Source organism: Desmodus rotundus, chromosome 6 (genome assembly GCF_022682495.2).
Source record: "Desmodus rotundus isolate HL8 chromosome 6, HLdesRot8A.1, whole genome shotgun sequence".
Lineage (NCBI taxonomy): Eukaryota > Metazoa > Chordata > Mammalia > Chiroptera > Phyllostomidae > Desmodus > Desmodus rotundus.
The window spans coordinates 9,319,025-9,336,590 of record NC_071392.1 but is presented as its reverse complement, the minus strand read 5'-3'; the positions used below and the strand labels follow the sequence as shown (position 1 = coordinate 9,336,590).

General features: G+C 42.8%; 1 protein-coding gene across 3 annotated transcripts in view; it reads left to right on the top strand.

Moving 5' to 3' along the window:
* The window catches only part of ITPRID1 (ITPR interacting domain containing 1), an 88,701-nt gene that overhangs the window by 33,179 nt on the left and 37,956 nt on the right, over window positions 1-17,566 (top strand). For all 3 annotated transcript variants that reach the window (XM_045197382.2, XM_045197381.2, XM_024562920.3), the window contains 5 exons: window positions 758-809; window positions 2,769-2,855; window positions 4,861-5,063; window positions 8,764-9,335; window positions 14,464-14,521. In XM_045197382.2, coding sequence (XP_045053317.2) covers window positions 778-809; window positions 2,769-2,855; window positions 4,861-5,063; window positions 8,764-9,335; window positions 14,464-14,521 — 952 coding nt within the window. In that variant the 5' untranslated portion in view covers window positions 758-777. The remainder of the gene's footprint in view (window positions 1-757; window positions 810-2,768; window positions 2,856-4,860; window positions 5,064-8,763; window positions 9,336-14,463; window positions 14,522-17,566) is intronic.

The window sequence follows — 17,566 nt, the reverse complement described above, 5'->3', positions numbered from 1 at the left end:
GGATTAATAATACTTACTTCGTGCATTTGTTGTGGGAATTAAAAGAGTCTGTGCACGTTACTTGCTTAGCACATCACCTCGCACCAAGTTAATACTAAGTAAATAGTGATATTGTTGCCATAATGAAAAACAAAGGTAATGATACATTTCCGGATCCGCTTCTTGTGACTGTGTGACTTGGGCTCCTTACTCAAAGCGTGTCTCTTTTCTTCATCTGAAAAGTACGGGCAGGCCCTAAATTATAAGGCTGTTTTAAGGACGAGATGGTACAAATGAAGGAAAGACGCTCAGTGAACGTGGAGTCCTGCCTGTGGCTTTTGCCTGTCCCCGCCCTTGCTTCTCATCCTGCTGTGAACCACGAGAGAGAATCCCAAATGCCCTCTGATCTGACGGCCCTGCCGCTGAGCTCCGCCCTTGCTATCAGCTCTCTTCTTTCCCAGCAACATCTCTCTTCCAGGTCAAATTCTCCTCATTCTTAAAAACCCAAGATAAGCACTGCTGTCTCCACGAAGTCATTGCTGACTGCTTCACTCGCCACTGGCTTCCCTCTCACCGAGCAAGGGCCACATTTCCTCAAGTGCTTGTCACACAGGTTAGCCATTAATCACACTCTGTCTGGCTCACTACAGAGAGGCCTTGGTCTCGTGCCTGTACGGTCCCAGACGTGGCAGTCATCACGTGTTGGTTCATCTGAGGATGAGAAAACCCACCACGAGATGAAAGGAAATTAAGTCTCCCTCTTCCCTTTTTGTTGCAGCTTTTTCGCCTGAACAAGCAATGGTCCACGCAACCGTGCAAGACTGCATGAGGTAGGTGGCAGCCTTGGCGCCGCTTCCCTCTGGGGTTTTATGGCCACGTCTTTCATTAGTGAAGTTGCAGTGAAGGGGGTTTCTTAGTAATGACACAGATCTTGGGATCTTGTCACTGGTTGAGCCACAGTGCCTACAACATTTTCACCAGCTTCGAGAGAAACAGGTTCTGAACATGTCAGAAAGGCATGCGCAAATTAAATCAACAAGTGCTGACTCGGGGGATTTAAGTAAGAGGTGCATAAATGGCATTCTCCTGTAATTCAGCTGTCCATAAGGACCTGTTCATAAGACAGTTACATTGTTCATGTTTTCACATTGCCAGCATTATTAACCCCATGCTCTTTGCCGGACAATAATATGTATAATTTCCAATGTTAGGTGGAAAGCAATGAGAGTCTCTTAATTTGAGTAGAGACTAGGTCTCGAAGTGGTCCCAAACAGCGGCATCCACGTCACCTGAGAACTTAGTAGAACAAATTTGATCCCCGCTCCAGACACTTTGAATTGGAAAATCTAGGGATAGAGTTCAGAACTTGGTGTTTTTGCAAGACTTCCGGAGGGATGGCTCTGGGCACGCCCTGGTTTAAGGACTCTGAACTAGACCGTGAGCTTTTGGAGGTCGGGAGCTCTGCTTCCCACGCTTCAGCCGCTCCTGCACTTTCAGGGTAGTTCCAGTTAATCGAAGCCCCAATATTCAGCACTGTATCCCCTAGGCCCTACCAATTCACACCAAAAATGCTACTTCGTCCTAGTTTCCCCCCTTAAAGGATTAGTTGTTTTTGCTGATCGAAAAATCGTAGAGCCATAGAGGACGACAGAGGCCGCTCTTATTGTTGAAGAGGAAACTGAGGGTCAAGGTCAGTGACTCGCTCATGCTCCTGTGGCTTGATTAGAACTGGGATGACACGTGGCTTCCCCTGGAATCGAGGCCAGCCCAGTTTGGGGGAGCTCTGCTGAACATTACAAAATAAGGTGTGACCCTCAAACCCCGAGTGAAACAGAATGATGGTGGGCCTGTCACAAACTGGGGTGAAGCAACAAACGGGAGGTCATCCCATGCCGACCTTCATGGCTCCCGGGGAGCCCAGCTGTCTGTTGAAACAGAGTTTACAATTCGGAGAGTTGCACTTCCTTGGCCTTAAGGCAGAGAAGCAACTGAGCAAAGAGGTGGGGCCCAGCTGTTCTTACTGACAATGGACTGGACTAGGGTGAATTCAGCTGCCCACCAGGACACCTTGGTGTCTTTGGGAACACTGTTGTCTACATCGTATTCTTTGACAAATTCCAATGTTGTGCCAACTGGCTGTTGTATTTGATGAGGCGAGGTGTAGCTCTGGTGGGTCTGTGCTATCTGCAGGCCAACTGTATAATAACAGGGTTCCATTCTGTTTGGAAATGCTTTCAAATGCCTTGCCACGCCAGCCTCTTTGGGTAGAGTGGCACTGGGTTTTGCAGTAGTGTAGGAGTTTGTTAACTGCTGCGCGTGGTTGGCCTGAGGAGCCTGGGGGCAGTACTCTGAGATTGCTAACCAGGCACTGCGAAGTCCTTCGTGATGAGAGTGAATGAGGGTCACTTCAGTGGCTGCTCCCTGTGCCTCTCTCATCACATAATTTTACCTTCCTCCCGAAAGTCAGTGCCTAGCAAAGGTCATTCCTGAAAGGCTTCCCAGTGACTTGCCATCTGTCTAAAGTGAGACATGCTGTCACCTGCCTAATGAGCACTAGCGGGCACCTAACACTTAAATTCTCCTGCCTTCTGGAAGACAACACTCGTGAAGGGAGGAACAGCTCCGCCACTGTGTGCTCTCCCTTCTTCTGAGCGGTGGCCGTTGTGGGACTGTTAGAAATGATGAGGACGTGCAGATTTGCTCTGGAGGGGAAGTACTCGCAGTGGCCCAGGGGGCTAAGTGGACACATCTCATTGGTATCCACCCTCCCACCCCACCCCCCACTGTAGATCTCTGCACCAGTTTCCAGAAACTCCCACCCTATCCAGAGGGACCAGTTTCAACTCGTGCCATTCTGCAGCAAGTATACCACAAAGGTATGTGATTTCCAGGCACTGTGCATCCAGGAAAATCACTCTGTGCAACAGTGGATTTCGTGAAATTGTAAGTAGGCACCTGAGAAATCCATGAATGGATGGATGAGAGAATGAATCAGGATTTCTAAACTCCAACTTGCAAGAAGAATATAAAGGGGTCAGTTAAATCAGCTGATTATATGTCAGTGAGGAAATGGTCATATGTAATATTGGCTCCCATTTTATGGAATTCCATATGGTGACAAAAGGAATAGGTAGTTATATATATAATAACTTACGATCTTCAAGTCATATATTTAGGGGGGAAAAAGCAAGATGCCAAAAGCTCCACAGAATATGTTACTATTTATAAAGAAAACGTACAAACTGTGGAGCATGCATTAACTACCTAGAAAGTGTCTGTAAAACTACTCATATGTATACGTTTGGCAGGAATGGGGGTTAGAAGTGGGGGGGTGGCCAAGAGGAGAGAGCTCCGTATGTGTAATATAATTTTTAAAAGGTGAGTACATTTTATGTTGAGGTGACTAGAAAAAAAGTGGCTTTTGGTTAAGGGAACTCTTAATGGATATATTCATTTTCTTGTAAAATTAAATATAAATAAAAAATGGTTAATGGCACTGAAAATACGTTTCATGACGAATCAATCAATAATTTCACTCTTGGCCATGAGAACGTGAGCCCTTGGAAGGCGGGACTTATGCGTTTGTTCCTGTGTGTGCCGTGGGTGCCTTGAAGACAGCCCAGGTCCTGATGGATGTTCCACAAATATTTGTATCAGTGGGTAAGGTGGGAATTTGTAGGATAAGGTAAAAAAGACAGCAGATTAAATCTTTCATACACAATAAATGCAATAGATTTCTTGCAAGAACGTTTCCCCCTTGAACCTGTCTTATGTTACGGTGTCAGGTGGTTGCCACCCCCGGCTCCCCAGTCCTTTTCAAAGATAAGACATCCAAGCCGGCCGTTGAAGGCCCACGGTAAGGTTCACGGCTGATCTGCTCTGCAGTGATCTAATCAAGAGCGAAGCCCCAGACCCCTATGGCTCATTAGAAAGTGTCAAAGGGGTGTCGGGTGGTGCCTGGTAAGCTGGCCTGCTGGGCGAGACTATAAGTGGCTATTGTTGAATGTGTGAACAGGTAAATAAGTTAATTGTAGTTAATTCAATTTAAACAATGGAGTCAGGAAAGAAAAAGTGTCCAAACTACTGGGGTATCTCAAACAAGCTCCTCTGTGTGCATGTCAAGTAAAGGCCAACAAACTTCAGCAAAAGAAGGTAGCAAACCTAGAAACCCCTCATGATTTTCATAGAGCCCATGAGCTTTACACGTTCAGCTGCACAGTCACTGAGAGGTGCAGTAATTAGGAAGTGAGTTTGTATCCATAATTTCCTGATAACTGAAGGTTATCATTTTAAGTGCCAAAGCTATTGAATAAAATCAATTTGATGAAAGCACTTCTGTTTCTTATTCAAGTCCAAAAATACACAGAACATATTTTAACCCAACCTACAGACTTAAAATTATTGCTTTGAAACATCGCTCCTGTAGCCTGTCTGCATATCTTCAACAAAGTTGTGTAGCTGGGGACGCCCCAGCCTGCCACTCTTTAGAAATAGTCTTCTTCGTGTCTACTGTCTCAGGGGTTTCCCCTGTTTTGTATTGCCGTCAACTACCATCCCACTGTGGTTTTCGTGCGGTGCTGTAGCTTCTGCCCCACCATCCCCCTGCCCTGTCGAATGGAACATTTGCCTATTGTTCAATGGTAAGCCACATAAGTGAAGTCATGGGTATTGCATGTAAGGTACAGCAAGCAGTCCCTGAATGGGGGTGCTGGGCTGTCCTTCAAATAAGTACGTCTGAGCTCTAGGAAAGGCACCATCTGTCCATTCAGATTTCTCTTTTACTCAGTTTCTAGCAGATTGGGGTGTTGAAGTGACTAGGAAAAAATGGCTGTTGGTAAGTGAACTCTCACTGGATAAAGATATTCCTGTTTTTTACTGCAGCATTCCTGAATGGCTGGAATTCTGGGAAAATGATCCAGTGGAGATTCTCTTGGATCTGGGGTTTGGTACTGACGAGCCAGACATCTGCACACAGATTCCAGCCAGATTCCTGGGTTGTGGCTCAGCAGCCAGAGGAATCAACATCCGTGTTTTCCTTGAAGCTCAAAAGCAGCGCATGGACATCGAGAACCCTAACCTGTATGGTAAGTGAGGACCACGTGGCTTCTGAGTCTTAGCAACAGCAATTGTTACCAAGCCAGGGCTTGCTGCCCAGTAGAAGCCAATACTGTGGCACTGGCTTTAAAAAAAGAAATAACTTTATTGTGAGCTCAACCAGCAAGGAGGCAAGAGGCAGAGCTCAAATCTGTGTTCTGATCCAGGGTTCTAAGAGAGGTTGAGGGGAAAATGCTGGCATGCGAAAGCACTGGGAGGGCAAGTTTCAACTGGGGAGCTTTGGGACTTGGCCATTTACGGTACGCTATGGCGAAGGGCTTCAGCATCCAATGTTCCTAGAAAATGGACCGTTTGCTTCTGAGAGGATTCTGGCACTCAGTTTCCAGTTATGTCCCAGTCCTTTGGTTCCATGGGATGGAGAGACTTTGGTTCTGGGTGTTATTGAAGTCCCAATTCTCTCCTCTATGCATGCTTTGGCCAAATACTGGTTTCTTCTGTTGTCCCTGAAAAACAAACCAGTATCTTGCTAGAGGCAAAATAAGACCAGTTTCAGCTGGTTCTGTAGTTATACTGTGAGCGGTGAGATGTGCCACAGAATGAGGAGGAACAGTCTGGGAGATACATTCAGTGGCAATCAGCCCCTCTATCGTGGCTTAGAATAGTTTGTATATTGACCACTCCACATGTCCACTGCAGGCTGCTGCATGTGTTGGGGGAAGGGAGATGTGTTCCATGCCGTCCTTATTCATGAACTTGGCCCACCATCTGGAACGTCAGTGGTTGCAATGACAGAGAAAAGGTGGAAATGGGGCACTATACTTGATTCTTCCATCCGTCTGCTCAGACTATGCACATACCAGGTCTGCTGAGATTTTGTTGTCCAAAGTATGTCACGTGGCCACACTTAACTCCAAGTGGGTGAGAAGGAACAATCCTACCATATGCCCAGAAGGAAGAAGATTGGCAATGCTGCTTAACAGCACTAATGTACACCACGATCCCTTACCCAGGAGGCAGGACACTAGCATCTGACAAGGCTTGTCATGAGTCACTAGGTGGAACCTTAATTTCCTCATCAATGAGGCTGACAACACTACTTAGTCCACCATGAGCTATAACTGATGGTTATTAATCTGTCAAACCTCCATGATTATTAGCAGGCCTGCTCTTTTTCTCTAACTGGTAGTTAATGGAATGCTCTTTTCTAGAACATTCCTAAGGATGTTCTGGGGATGTGTGTCCTGTGCCTAAATACTTTGGGGGAGAGACGCCTTGCAGTTAAACAGGTTTACTTATTGCGGGATTTGGTTAACATGCTGTGGTGTGCTCTCAGGCTCAGGGGCAGCGTTTGCAAAAGCATTTCAATCCAGTACCCCTCTCGGAGGAGTGATGAAGAACATCTCCTCCTTGGGATGGGTTTTGTAGAATCTGGGACAGAAGAAAATGCCAAAATTCCGTTTCTGAAATAAGTTCTTTTAAATAAATAAATTCTCTGAAAGGAGCATGAGATAAAGTGTTTCTCTCAAACAAATCTCTTTCATTTTTCATTTCAGTTTCTGTTTCCCCTGTCTTCCTCTGGGAGAATTTGGTCTCCAAAATCTCAGCAATGAGATTTTCAAAAGTGTATGTAAACCTGAAGGTGTTGCAATGTAATGTTTTGGTTTTATATGGTTTTTTTTACCTTTTAGAAGAAATTAGTATCTTAATGGATATATTATAATTAAAATTATAAATGTGCAAGACACTGGAAGGAAACAACATTCATTGTTGTCTTCTCCTCCAAGTCGCAAGGAGATGCCCAGCTCTTCGATTGATTCTTTATTCGGGGAGAACAGTAACACTTACCAATATCTGAGGAGTGTTAGAGCCGATCTGTAAAGCCAACATTTTACAGATAAAATTGACACGTGGATCATAGAGGAACCAGGGGTTGGCCCTCGGGTTGATGGCCCGCCCACTCTTGTTTCCACCACTCAACGCTTTGCTAACACTGCAGCGTAACTATTCTCATTCGACATTTACCAGTAGCTATGCTTTGGATTCAAGAAAGCTGAGAAGGTCAAATGTAAAACGAGGAATAACAAAGTTAGTTGGTTTTTCTAAAGACAGAATAGAAAAGTACGTGTCATTCAAAGTCAATACAAAAGGTTCACACTTGGGATGAGAATCAATTTGTTCACTGTTCCACCTGCCCAAAGGCAAACAAACAAAACCCACTCATCCAACATGTCATGCTGCTGAGCTCTCTGAATCGACTGAACCAATTACACTGATAGGTTTTTGTCTTAGTCTAAGTATAAAAATCTGCTATAGGATGGATGTTAACACACTCATAAAAGCGGAATTAGGATTCAGTTGTCCCCTTGGGCTGATAAAAGAGATTTAGTTTCAACTAAAGATGAATTTAGGGGTGAAGTGTAGTTAGAATGCTTCTGAAAACATTCAGAACGCAAGATTTCCTCTAGGCCTTGAAGGAATGTTGTGGTCCTCTAGGAGAAGCCCCTCCCAGTTTTTGGAGTAGAAGGATGAATAGTGGGTACCTTCCCCTTTCAGGTGAAGGGAACAGGCACAAGATGTGGTCACGGAAGAGTCAGTAGCCTTGCCGTGATGGTGGAAAAACAGAACGGCATCCTCACCCACCCCCGTGGCCTTCGCCGCTGCTGAGCTGGGCCACCCCACACGCGATCACAGGTTGAGAGAAGGCGGCATCAGAGAAACAGAGTGTTCTGTTTCCATTACCACTGGTTTTTAGTATCTGTTGATACTGAAACATCAAAAGTACTTCTCACCGTTTTTTCAAAGGGGTAGTGTGTCCTCAAATCAGCCCTTGTTGCGTTAGATCTCTCCCATACATGAATTAGGGCAACACTTGCATATCGCCTGAATAACTGAGGCCAGATCAGCCATAAAGATTTACAAGGTCAGAAGCTGGTTTGTTTGGAAAAGCAAATGGGTTTTCACATTAATGACTGCCTTTTCTTGAAAGACTGAGGACAGTACATTTCCTTCCAGTGTCTTGCACATTTATAATTTTAACAACTGTTATTTGTATAGCATTGTGCTTTTAACAACAGATGTGAGAGATGAAGACACATATTATTACCCCGTTCTCTAGATGAAGGAACTGACCACTTACTGTGTGCCTGGCACAGGGCTAAGCAGCACACACCTACTAATTCACTTACGTTGCCGTCACACCTGCAGTGATTGGCAGACCTGGAATTTGGATCCAGGCCTTCTGGCTCGGTCTGCCATGGTTTTCCCACACTCTCAGGTGACAATAGATGGAGAGAATGGCGGCGAGGGTGAGGATATCTTCTGCCAAAAGTGGTGGAAGAAACTCAACTTCACCTTGTATGAAAGAGCTGGGTTCATTTTTTGACATTTTGTTTAATTCACAAGATTAAACTCAAAATATATCCTTGCCTGTCAGTTTTATGGATTAGCACGCAATTAACTATTGGCATATATGAACCTATCTAGTTATGCATGTACAACTACATATAAAAGGTATTCACTTTCCCCATAACACAGGCATGTCTCATTGTATAGGGGAATCACCTTCATAATAATTAGTAGCATGTATGGAGAAAAATAGTTTCAAGAGTTTAAAATTCTTCCCATCTTGAAAATTACATGAGTTAACCAACCTTTTCAGTATTGACTACCTTAATGCAGTTTCATTAAAAAGACCCAATCTAAAAATTGTGTGTTTTTTATATTGTTCAGGCCGTTTCCGACAGCTGGAAATCCTGGATCATGTGGCCAATGCCTTCTCATCTTTGCTGAATGAGGTTAACACCCTGCAGAGCAAAGCTGAAGACAAGGATGGAGAGGAAAGTGTGCAAAGAACCTCAGTGGGTGGAGCCAAAGAACATCAAAGAAGAGTGGGTGAACTTCTCAGGAAAGCCTCAAAGCAGACCACCAGGGGAGACTGTAGTTCCAAAGTGTCAGAGTCACTGAAGAACAGGGAAGAATTTTCCATCCCCTCTGCACCACGGGGGGCACGTGGAGCACAGTTACCAGCCATGACAGACAGCCGCGACCACAGCCATTTGCCTCCTTTGGCTGAGCATTGGTCTCTCCAAGGCTGTAATAACTTGACACCTTGTCATCCTCCCCGAGCTCTTCCGAAAAAGCAGTGGCCTTCCACACCCATGCTAGCCAGGCAGGCTCGCCCTTCCTGCGTGTCTGAGGGGTCAGTCAAGGACAGAACGCCAAGAGAAAACTGGATTCAGACTAACAAGCTCAAGAGCTTCCCTGGTGTGAGCAGAGCGCCAGACTCCTTTGAAATGGAAGAGGTCAGTGTTGCACCTCTGTGCTCAACTTCAAAGGGAAGGAATCAAGGCATCCTTTGCCCATCATTTACCCCCCTCATCTGTCAGCCCCTGGGCATGATGCCTTATTGTTCCAAACTCCTGTCTAGTCTAGGACACTTAAGGTCATTCTAGTTGATTCAGTTAGAACTGAATGAGTGTGAAACCAGCCTTTGCTGGTGCTCACTGTTTTATTATGCATCTCAGGATGCTTTTCCCTTCTCTGACTTCACATATTTCACCTTCCTTGAGGGTCAGTTCAACCACTCCCCACTCGGGACAGTTCCTCCCCTGCGCTCTCACAGCCCAGGCAGCCAGAGCTTGCTGCAGAGGAGACTGTGTGTGTGTTGTCAATGGCACCGCCCCCACTGGCTCCTTGGGGACCAGGTTTTGTCACCAAGGGGATCTGTCTTGGAAATACTTCCCCACGACGACTAATGTAGGGCCTGGGACAAAGAAGTAGGGTGGGTTTGGTTTTTATTTTTGTGGGACCATTATTGTGTTCGTTCCCTTTGGCAGTTACTGATATCCACGAAGCTTGACCCCCATGTCACACTGCTTTTCCGCCCACACCTTCATCTATTCACGCTCATGTTCACCCTCCTTTGGATGACACCCCCACCTGCGCTCCTCCGTCTTTTAAAACAATACATGTGCACATCTTCACTCATTTCTCTCTTCTTTTTTTTTCTTGTTGTTCAAGTACAGTTGTCTCCATTTCCCCCCAACCCCAGCCATCCCCACCTCCCACCCTCGATCCTAGCCCCCTTTGGCTTTGTCCATGTGTCCTTTATACATGTTCCTTAATGACCCTCCCTTCTGATAACCCTCCTCCCACCCCCCATTATCTCCTCCCACCTCTCCTCTGGTTACTGTCAGTTCTTCTTCTTTTTTTTAAGATCTTATTTATTTTTAGAGAGAGGGGAAGGGTAGGAGAAAGAGAGGGAGAGAAACATCAATGTGTGGTTGCGTCTTAAGTGCCTCCTACTGGGGACCTGGCCTGCAACCCAGGCCTGTGCCTTAAACTGGGAATAGAACGGGCGACCTTTTGGTTCGCAGACCCACACTCAACCCACTGAGCTACACCAGCCAGGGCTCAGTTCTTTATTTCAATATCTCTGGTTATATTTTGCTTGCTTGTTTGTTTTATTGATTAGGTTCCACTTATAGATAAGATCATATGATATTTGTCTTTCACCACCTGGCTTATTTCACTTAGCATAATACTCTCCAGTTCATCCATGCTGTCGTGAAGGGTAGGAGCTCCTTCTTTCTCTATGCTGCATAGTATTCCATTGTGTAAATGTACCACAGTTTTTTGATCCACTCATTTACCGATGGGCACTTAGGTTGCTTCCAGCACTTGGCTATTGTAAATTGTGCTGCTATGAACATTGGGGTACATAGGTTTATTGGATTGGTGTTTCAGGATTCGTAGGGTATAGTCCCAGCAGTGGAATTGCAGGATCAAAAGGCAGTTCCATTTTTAGTTCTCTGAGGAAACTCCATACTGTTTTGTACAGTGGCTGCACCAGTCTGCATTCCCACCAACAGTGCGCTAGGGTTCCCTTTTCTATTCTCTGATATAATTACAAAGAAAGTGCAGAAGAGCAAGGTCCCCTCCTTTTTCATGTTAAATTACTCAGAAGTGAGGCCCAGTATTTATATGCAAATCCCACCCTCTCCTTTGAGCCCTCCCCTGGGAGGTACTCTGACAGGCTCGGGGGCAGAGGGACTCTGCCCTACAGGGGACCACAGTGCAGTGGCAGGGAGGGGCACAGGGACCAAGAGCAGGGTAGAGACTGTGACAGGGCTACTGAAGAACTTTCATGTCATTACAGAGGCATGTTTGGGATATCTGGGGAGCACAGAAAGGGGTCTTCCCCATGAAGGTTCTTCACCAGCCAAGAAGCTGAGTGGATCAAGGAATTTGTAGGAGGGAAGCCTTAATCATGACACTTTTGTTGTCTTGGGCCACACTGGAAGAAGAAGAGTTGCTTGGGCCACACACTAAATACATTGCAACACAAAATCACAAAAAGAATCTCATAATTTTTTCAGTAAATTTACAATTTTGTGTTGGGCTGCTTTCATAGCCCTCCTGGGCTGTGTGTGGCTTGCAGGCTGTGGGTTGGACCCCCCTGCAAAGATTTAGCTGAACATGCCTATTGGTAGCCCTGCACGTCCCACAAAGGTATAAAAATTGCTTCAGAACATGTAGTTAATATCTTAATGTCTATGCATATGTGCTTATGCATACATATGTTTGTATCAAAAGTTATTTTAAGAACCTTAGAATATTAATCTGAATTTAAAGCAGTAGCCTAAAAATGAACAAAAATTATAAATGGAGGAAAAAAACAGACTTTTGGTCAAGTGCCCTGATTCAAAGATAAACAGATGGCACTAAAAAAGAGTATTTTTAGTTCAATCTTGCAAAGATTATTTAATTTCCAAGTCAATAGTTAAATCACTATAAAGAGTATCAAGAAAATCCGCAGTTCATTAGCCGGTCTGCTCTGTTACCTACCAAACAAGAAATTTCGCCGAACTCCAGCCCTTCGGCGGGCGTCTTCACCCTCACTGAGTTTCTTCTGCTTCACACTAGACTGACTCAGAGGGAAATAGCTTCGACTGGATGCCATCTACATGTACGAGTACAGGATGAGAGAAATGTATGCAGTGTAAAGAACGAGGGGAAAATGTCAGTCCGTGTATGGTACACTCTCAAATATTCTTAAATGGCAGTTAGTCAGGGAAAAGCTCTGCATTAGTATATGTGGGGGAGTGGGGAGGAAGAACACACTCAGACACTGAAATGAAAGAAACAAACTCACATGGGCTTTGGCACATAGTAGGTATACAGTAAGTATTTATGAATGAGTAAATTAAAACTATTTGATAATATCAATTTATTCTTTGGGCAGCTTCCATGGAAAATAGAATATTCCTTTGACCTTCATGGCTAACTGTGTTTATGGTGTTTCTTTAACATTTGCCCAAGTTTGTGTGTGAGAGGCTGTGTGCACACGTATGGCAGACAGAGCCCTCAAAATGATATGAGAATTTTGTTTGAATTTTGTTTTTCTAAAAAGTACATTAAAAACATTACCTCTCCATCATACAGGCTGCGGGGAAATATTTGTTTTACACAGTATCAATGGATAAGTAAATGAAGCTTGGGTGGGTTGTGTCTTAAACAGGAACAAGTACCAGACTTAATAGGCATTTTTCAATGGCAAATTTAAAAATACAGTTATAGGAAATGAAAAGTACACATGAAATGAACAGATTTTCATGGCATTTAAAACATCAGCCGATCATAATCCCGACTGTGAGTAGCCAGGTTTGGCCTTCAGATCAATCTACGGTGTTTTCCCTCAGGTCCTGCTAAAAGCTGATTGTGGCAATGTGTTTGGCTTCTCGAAAATCACGAGTCCAACACAATTGCATGCAGATTTTTAAAGTAAATAACACCATGTTTTGTATTTAATTTTACTTAGTAAAGCTGAGTCTTTCTTTTCTAATTCCCAAAAATATTACGAGAATTTAATTTTTATAAAACTTCTGCAATTGTAGACATAAGGTAGAGTGCTTCTTTGTATCCATGGTAAAGCATCTGAAACCTTCTTCTCACTTGTGCACAGGGGCCCTGCTCAAGAATTTGCGTGTAACAGTGTTTTCCCTGTTGTTAACCAATACCAATCACCATCTTGACTAAGTGGGAAATGTTCCAAAAGTTATAACTATTTCTTTACTTAAAATTTCTTTTTAATTTACTAAGTTCGGCTTGGGCAGAATAACCAGGAATACACCTGGTTTCCATTTTAAATTACTGAGACTTTTTTGGTTTTTGTTCTTTGCTCAATAGACAGATATACATATATATATACACTTTTCATTGCATTAAGTGGGTTTTTCTTCATGATAAGGTCACAGCAAAATAATTTTCTGATCATACTTGAAGTGGAAGTATGTCTCATTAATTATAAGTATAAAGTAACTTCTTCTGAGGAAAGGAAATGAATAATTAAAAGGAGAAATAAATATTTCTTCTTACATTGCTGAGGTATCTTCTCAAGGTCCTTTGTTTATTCCTGGGTTAAAGGTCGTTTTTGGCCAAATGTACCACAGTGTTTAAGATGCTAATGTCCTCTGACTCCGATTGCAATATTCAGACATCAATCCCAAATAAATACCATGGCGTGTAGAAATAGATTCATCTCAGCGTTATTTCTATTTGCAAAATTTAGAAAACATTCCAACATTAGGAAAATCATTAAGTAAATTAATACAGCTTTAAATATGGCTTATTGTGCAGTCATGAAAGATGGTGTTTTTCAAAAAAATTGATGTCAGAAAAAAATTCCTCCTTCAAATTTTGAGTGAAAAAGTTGACTACATAACTATACCCAGAATAAATGCATTATAAAAAAACCTGCACAGACACACTCTAAAATATTAATAGTAACTGTTTTCATACATGCCCTGTCTATATTTGTTAAGGTTCCATAGTAAGCAGTATTATTATTTTTAAAGAAATATTTTCTTTGAACAGTAATTTTATTCTCATTATTAGAGTGGTATTCATTAATTTATTAAAAGAATTTTAAGAATAAATTCTTTATCAATTTGGAAATCAAATTTCCTTTGAGCTAAGCTTTATATAGCAACTCAGTCATGAATTTTCTGAACTGCTCTCCATAAATTTACCAAGTCATAAATAAATCCCTTAGAGAGCCAAAATTAAATATGGGAAATAATTTGCTTTCCCCAAATATAGGTAAAGCTGTTTGGAAGGAAGAAATCCATAATCATAGCGGTGACATTGTTTAAGTTTAATTCCTATGCCCCACACTCCAGACGGGGCCACCTCCCACCAGAAGTGGTCGTCCCTCCTCCCCACCCGGAGCTCCTGTAGCCCTTTGAGCCCTTGTGCTCAGTGCCGTGTACACACCCTGACTTCAGCGGTCTGTAAGCTGTTGGACGTCAGAAGTCATGTTCAATCCTTACAGCAGTAGCCAGCAGGCACTCCGTATAGGTCGACTGATTAAATGAAGTGGATTTATTATGAAAGCATTACTGACGAGATGGATGCGTTTTGGTGTCTCAGGTCCAGAGCTTTGAAGAGGAGAGTGGTAATCCTCCCGACCTGACTTCAGGAACTGTAGGTAAGAAAGCGTCCAGGGGTGCAATTTCATCATTGGTCTTTCAGAAACAGAATGTAAGTAACTGCTGCTCGACTTTCGTAAGATGAGAACTGAAAGTGTTGCCATACGTGTTATTACTACTGTCTACTGCAACTGTATTTTCTGTCTACTGCTATTAAAAACTTACTAGCAATGCAAATGCACATGCAAATTTCAAAACGCTACAGAAATGTTTAATATGAGTGGTGCCAATTTAGTCTGGTGTTTCTACCATTAACTCTGTATGAGCTGGCCAGGGCAGTGGCATGGGTGTCATACAGGACTGGGACTAACTGCGTGAATACTTTCCTACTTCTACTGCCAACTGCTTGATGTTGTACAAGTCATATCATGTTATGGGGCCTCAGTTTGGGTTTTTTTTTTTCTACCTGTTACAAAGAGGTAAGTACAGTTCATTTTTTCTCTGCCAACACATGTCCTAAATTAAGTGATTGAGTGACCTTCATCTGAAACTCTCAGGGGAAGCAAGAGGCCTAGACGTAGTTTTCCAGATAATCTCTCAGAATGATCTTGTATTGTCCTAGACAACAGAGAAGAGAGTCTTTCTCTACTGCTGGTTCTCATGCCCTCACTCAGCCATCATTGTGATTCAGCATTTCCATATTCCTATAGCAGAGCTAAAAGTAGACAGGGATTAGTGAAGCAAAATAAAGCAGATGAAGCTAGTGTATTTTCTGGAAGAAAATATGCTAATTTTAATTTAATTTAATGTGGTGTCAAACACATCTTTTTCATTACAAAGTGTATGTATGGGCCTCATTTTGCTAAATGCTATTTAGAAATTATGCCTTAGTAATTACAGGGTCCTTCTGATTACATAAATTGTTATCCAGCTCTCCGAAGTAATTACCACATAACCTGCATTGAGGTTTATAAGATAAAAATAAGCATCGGTTTTCCATCTAATTGAATGCCCTCAGTGAAGCTGGAGGCCCCCTGCCAATAGGAGCTGCCTTTGTTGACATTCAATTAAGAGGTCTGTTGGTATCATGTAAGTCACCCCAATCATTCCAAAACATGATTTGGGAAGTTAGGCAAAAGCACTAATCTACATTTAATCTCAAATTTCGAGAGCAAAGAAATATGGGTGAGGATTAGCCCAATGGAGAAAATCTGAATTACAGTTAAGACAAATATGAGTTCATTACTCTCCCAGTGTTGTTAACACAACAACAGACAAATAGGACTGAGGGGGAAAAATAAGTAAAACTAATTCAATTAATGGACAAAGGGGAAAATTATTACTTTGCTATATATAGGAGTATATATGCATATGAATGAATTTTTAACTCACGTATATATGAATGAATATTTGACTCAAAGTTTTCAAAAGTGACTTCATTCAAAGATGAAGGCACGTGAACTGGTTTGTCGAGTAGGAGGATGTGGCAGAAGTGATTCTGCGCTACTTCCAGAACACAGTTTTCAACCTCTCTGGCTGCTTCCTGGGTCCTGAGATACCTGCTCTTGGAATAGTCTCTCTGGGAGCTCGGCCCTTGTGGTGTAAAAAAACCCCACACTATATGTGGATGCTGCGTGCAGGCACTTTGGTGAACAGCGTTGAGCAGCTCCAAGAACAGGTAAAAAAGATAAGTTATATTTATAAAATTATCTGAGTTCCAGGGACCTGTGAGACAATATCAGAAGGTTGAATGTACATGCAACTGTAGTCAGAAAAGGGAAGAATTGAGCAGGAAAAAAATGTGAAGAAATAATGGTGGAAAGTTTTCCATGTTCACTCGAAGATTTACATTTACATATTTAAGAAGTCCAGTAAATCCAAGTAGGACAAATACACAGAAAACTACACTTAAATGATATTATGATCAAACTGAAAAATGTCAAAGACAAAGAGAAAATATTCAAAGCAGATACAGAAAAATTACATACTGCATGCCAGGGAATAAAGATTTGAGCGACGGAAGACTTCTAACAGAGACCAGAAGACAGTAACTGTGAACCAGATTCTACATGCAGCAAAAGTATCCTTCGAGAGCAAACGTAAAATAAAGACATTCCTAGGTAAAAGGAAACAAGATTGTCAGCATACCTGCACTGCAAGCAATGCTAAAGGGAGGTCTGCAGACTAAATATGGACAGTGGATGGTGGTGTGTTCACCGTACGTCAGTGTAACGCCTGTGGCAATTACAGCACGGAGTATGGGGACTGCCTAACAGACCAGCCCCGTTGCCAGGTTCCTACAGTATTCCATCAAGTGTTACATTTAAGTAGATTGTGAAAGAGTAAGGATATAAAGCAACCACTAAAAATATTACACAAGTATACTAAAATGTTAAAAGAGAAATTAAAATACAATTCAAAAATTGCAATGATGACAGTAGATGACAGGTTGAATACTGCAGGAAAATAACCGGATTATGAAGGTAGGAGACGTGTGAGAAGTTATTTAAGAACTGAGTGGAAAGAGAAATGAATATAACAAGGAAAATGTCAAGGAAGACAGATCCAAAGAGTGTTACATAGATGTAACAGGTGGTTCCAGTTAGATTCTTCACATCTTAGGTTTGACTGAGGTTCTAAAAAAGATAAATGTTGATACAAAGCCGATGTGTTACAAACCCATATACGCAGCTTTCCCAAGGAAACTGATTGAAGGTGCTGTTTCACTGGCGAACACTGATGCCCGCCTGTGTTCCCATTCCAGCATTTGGAGGAGGATTGGGGGTGCTAGCTTTTAACTCTGAGCTGTAAGAGGCCTCAAGGAGACTGACCACCTGCAGAGCCACTTCATTGTATTTAACAGAAGCAGTCCCAGAGCGACAGGCACTGTTTTATGTGCTTCACCTGCATTGCACCATTTAACCCTCAAAATAACATGGGAGGTAGGCTCTATTGTTTTCCCCAATTATGAGATGACTCACCCGAAGCACAGGGAGGTTCAATACTTTCCATAGTCTTGGAGATAGTAAGAAGTGGTTCCAGGTTTCAAATTCAGGCCATCTAGCACCAGAGTCTGCTCGCTTAAACACGGCACGTGCAACTTT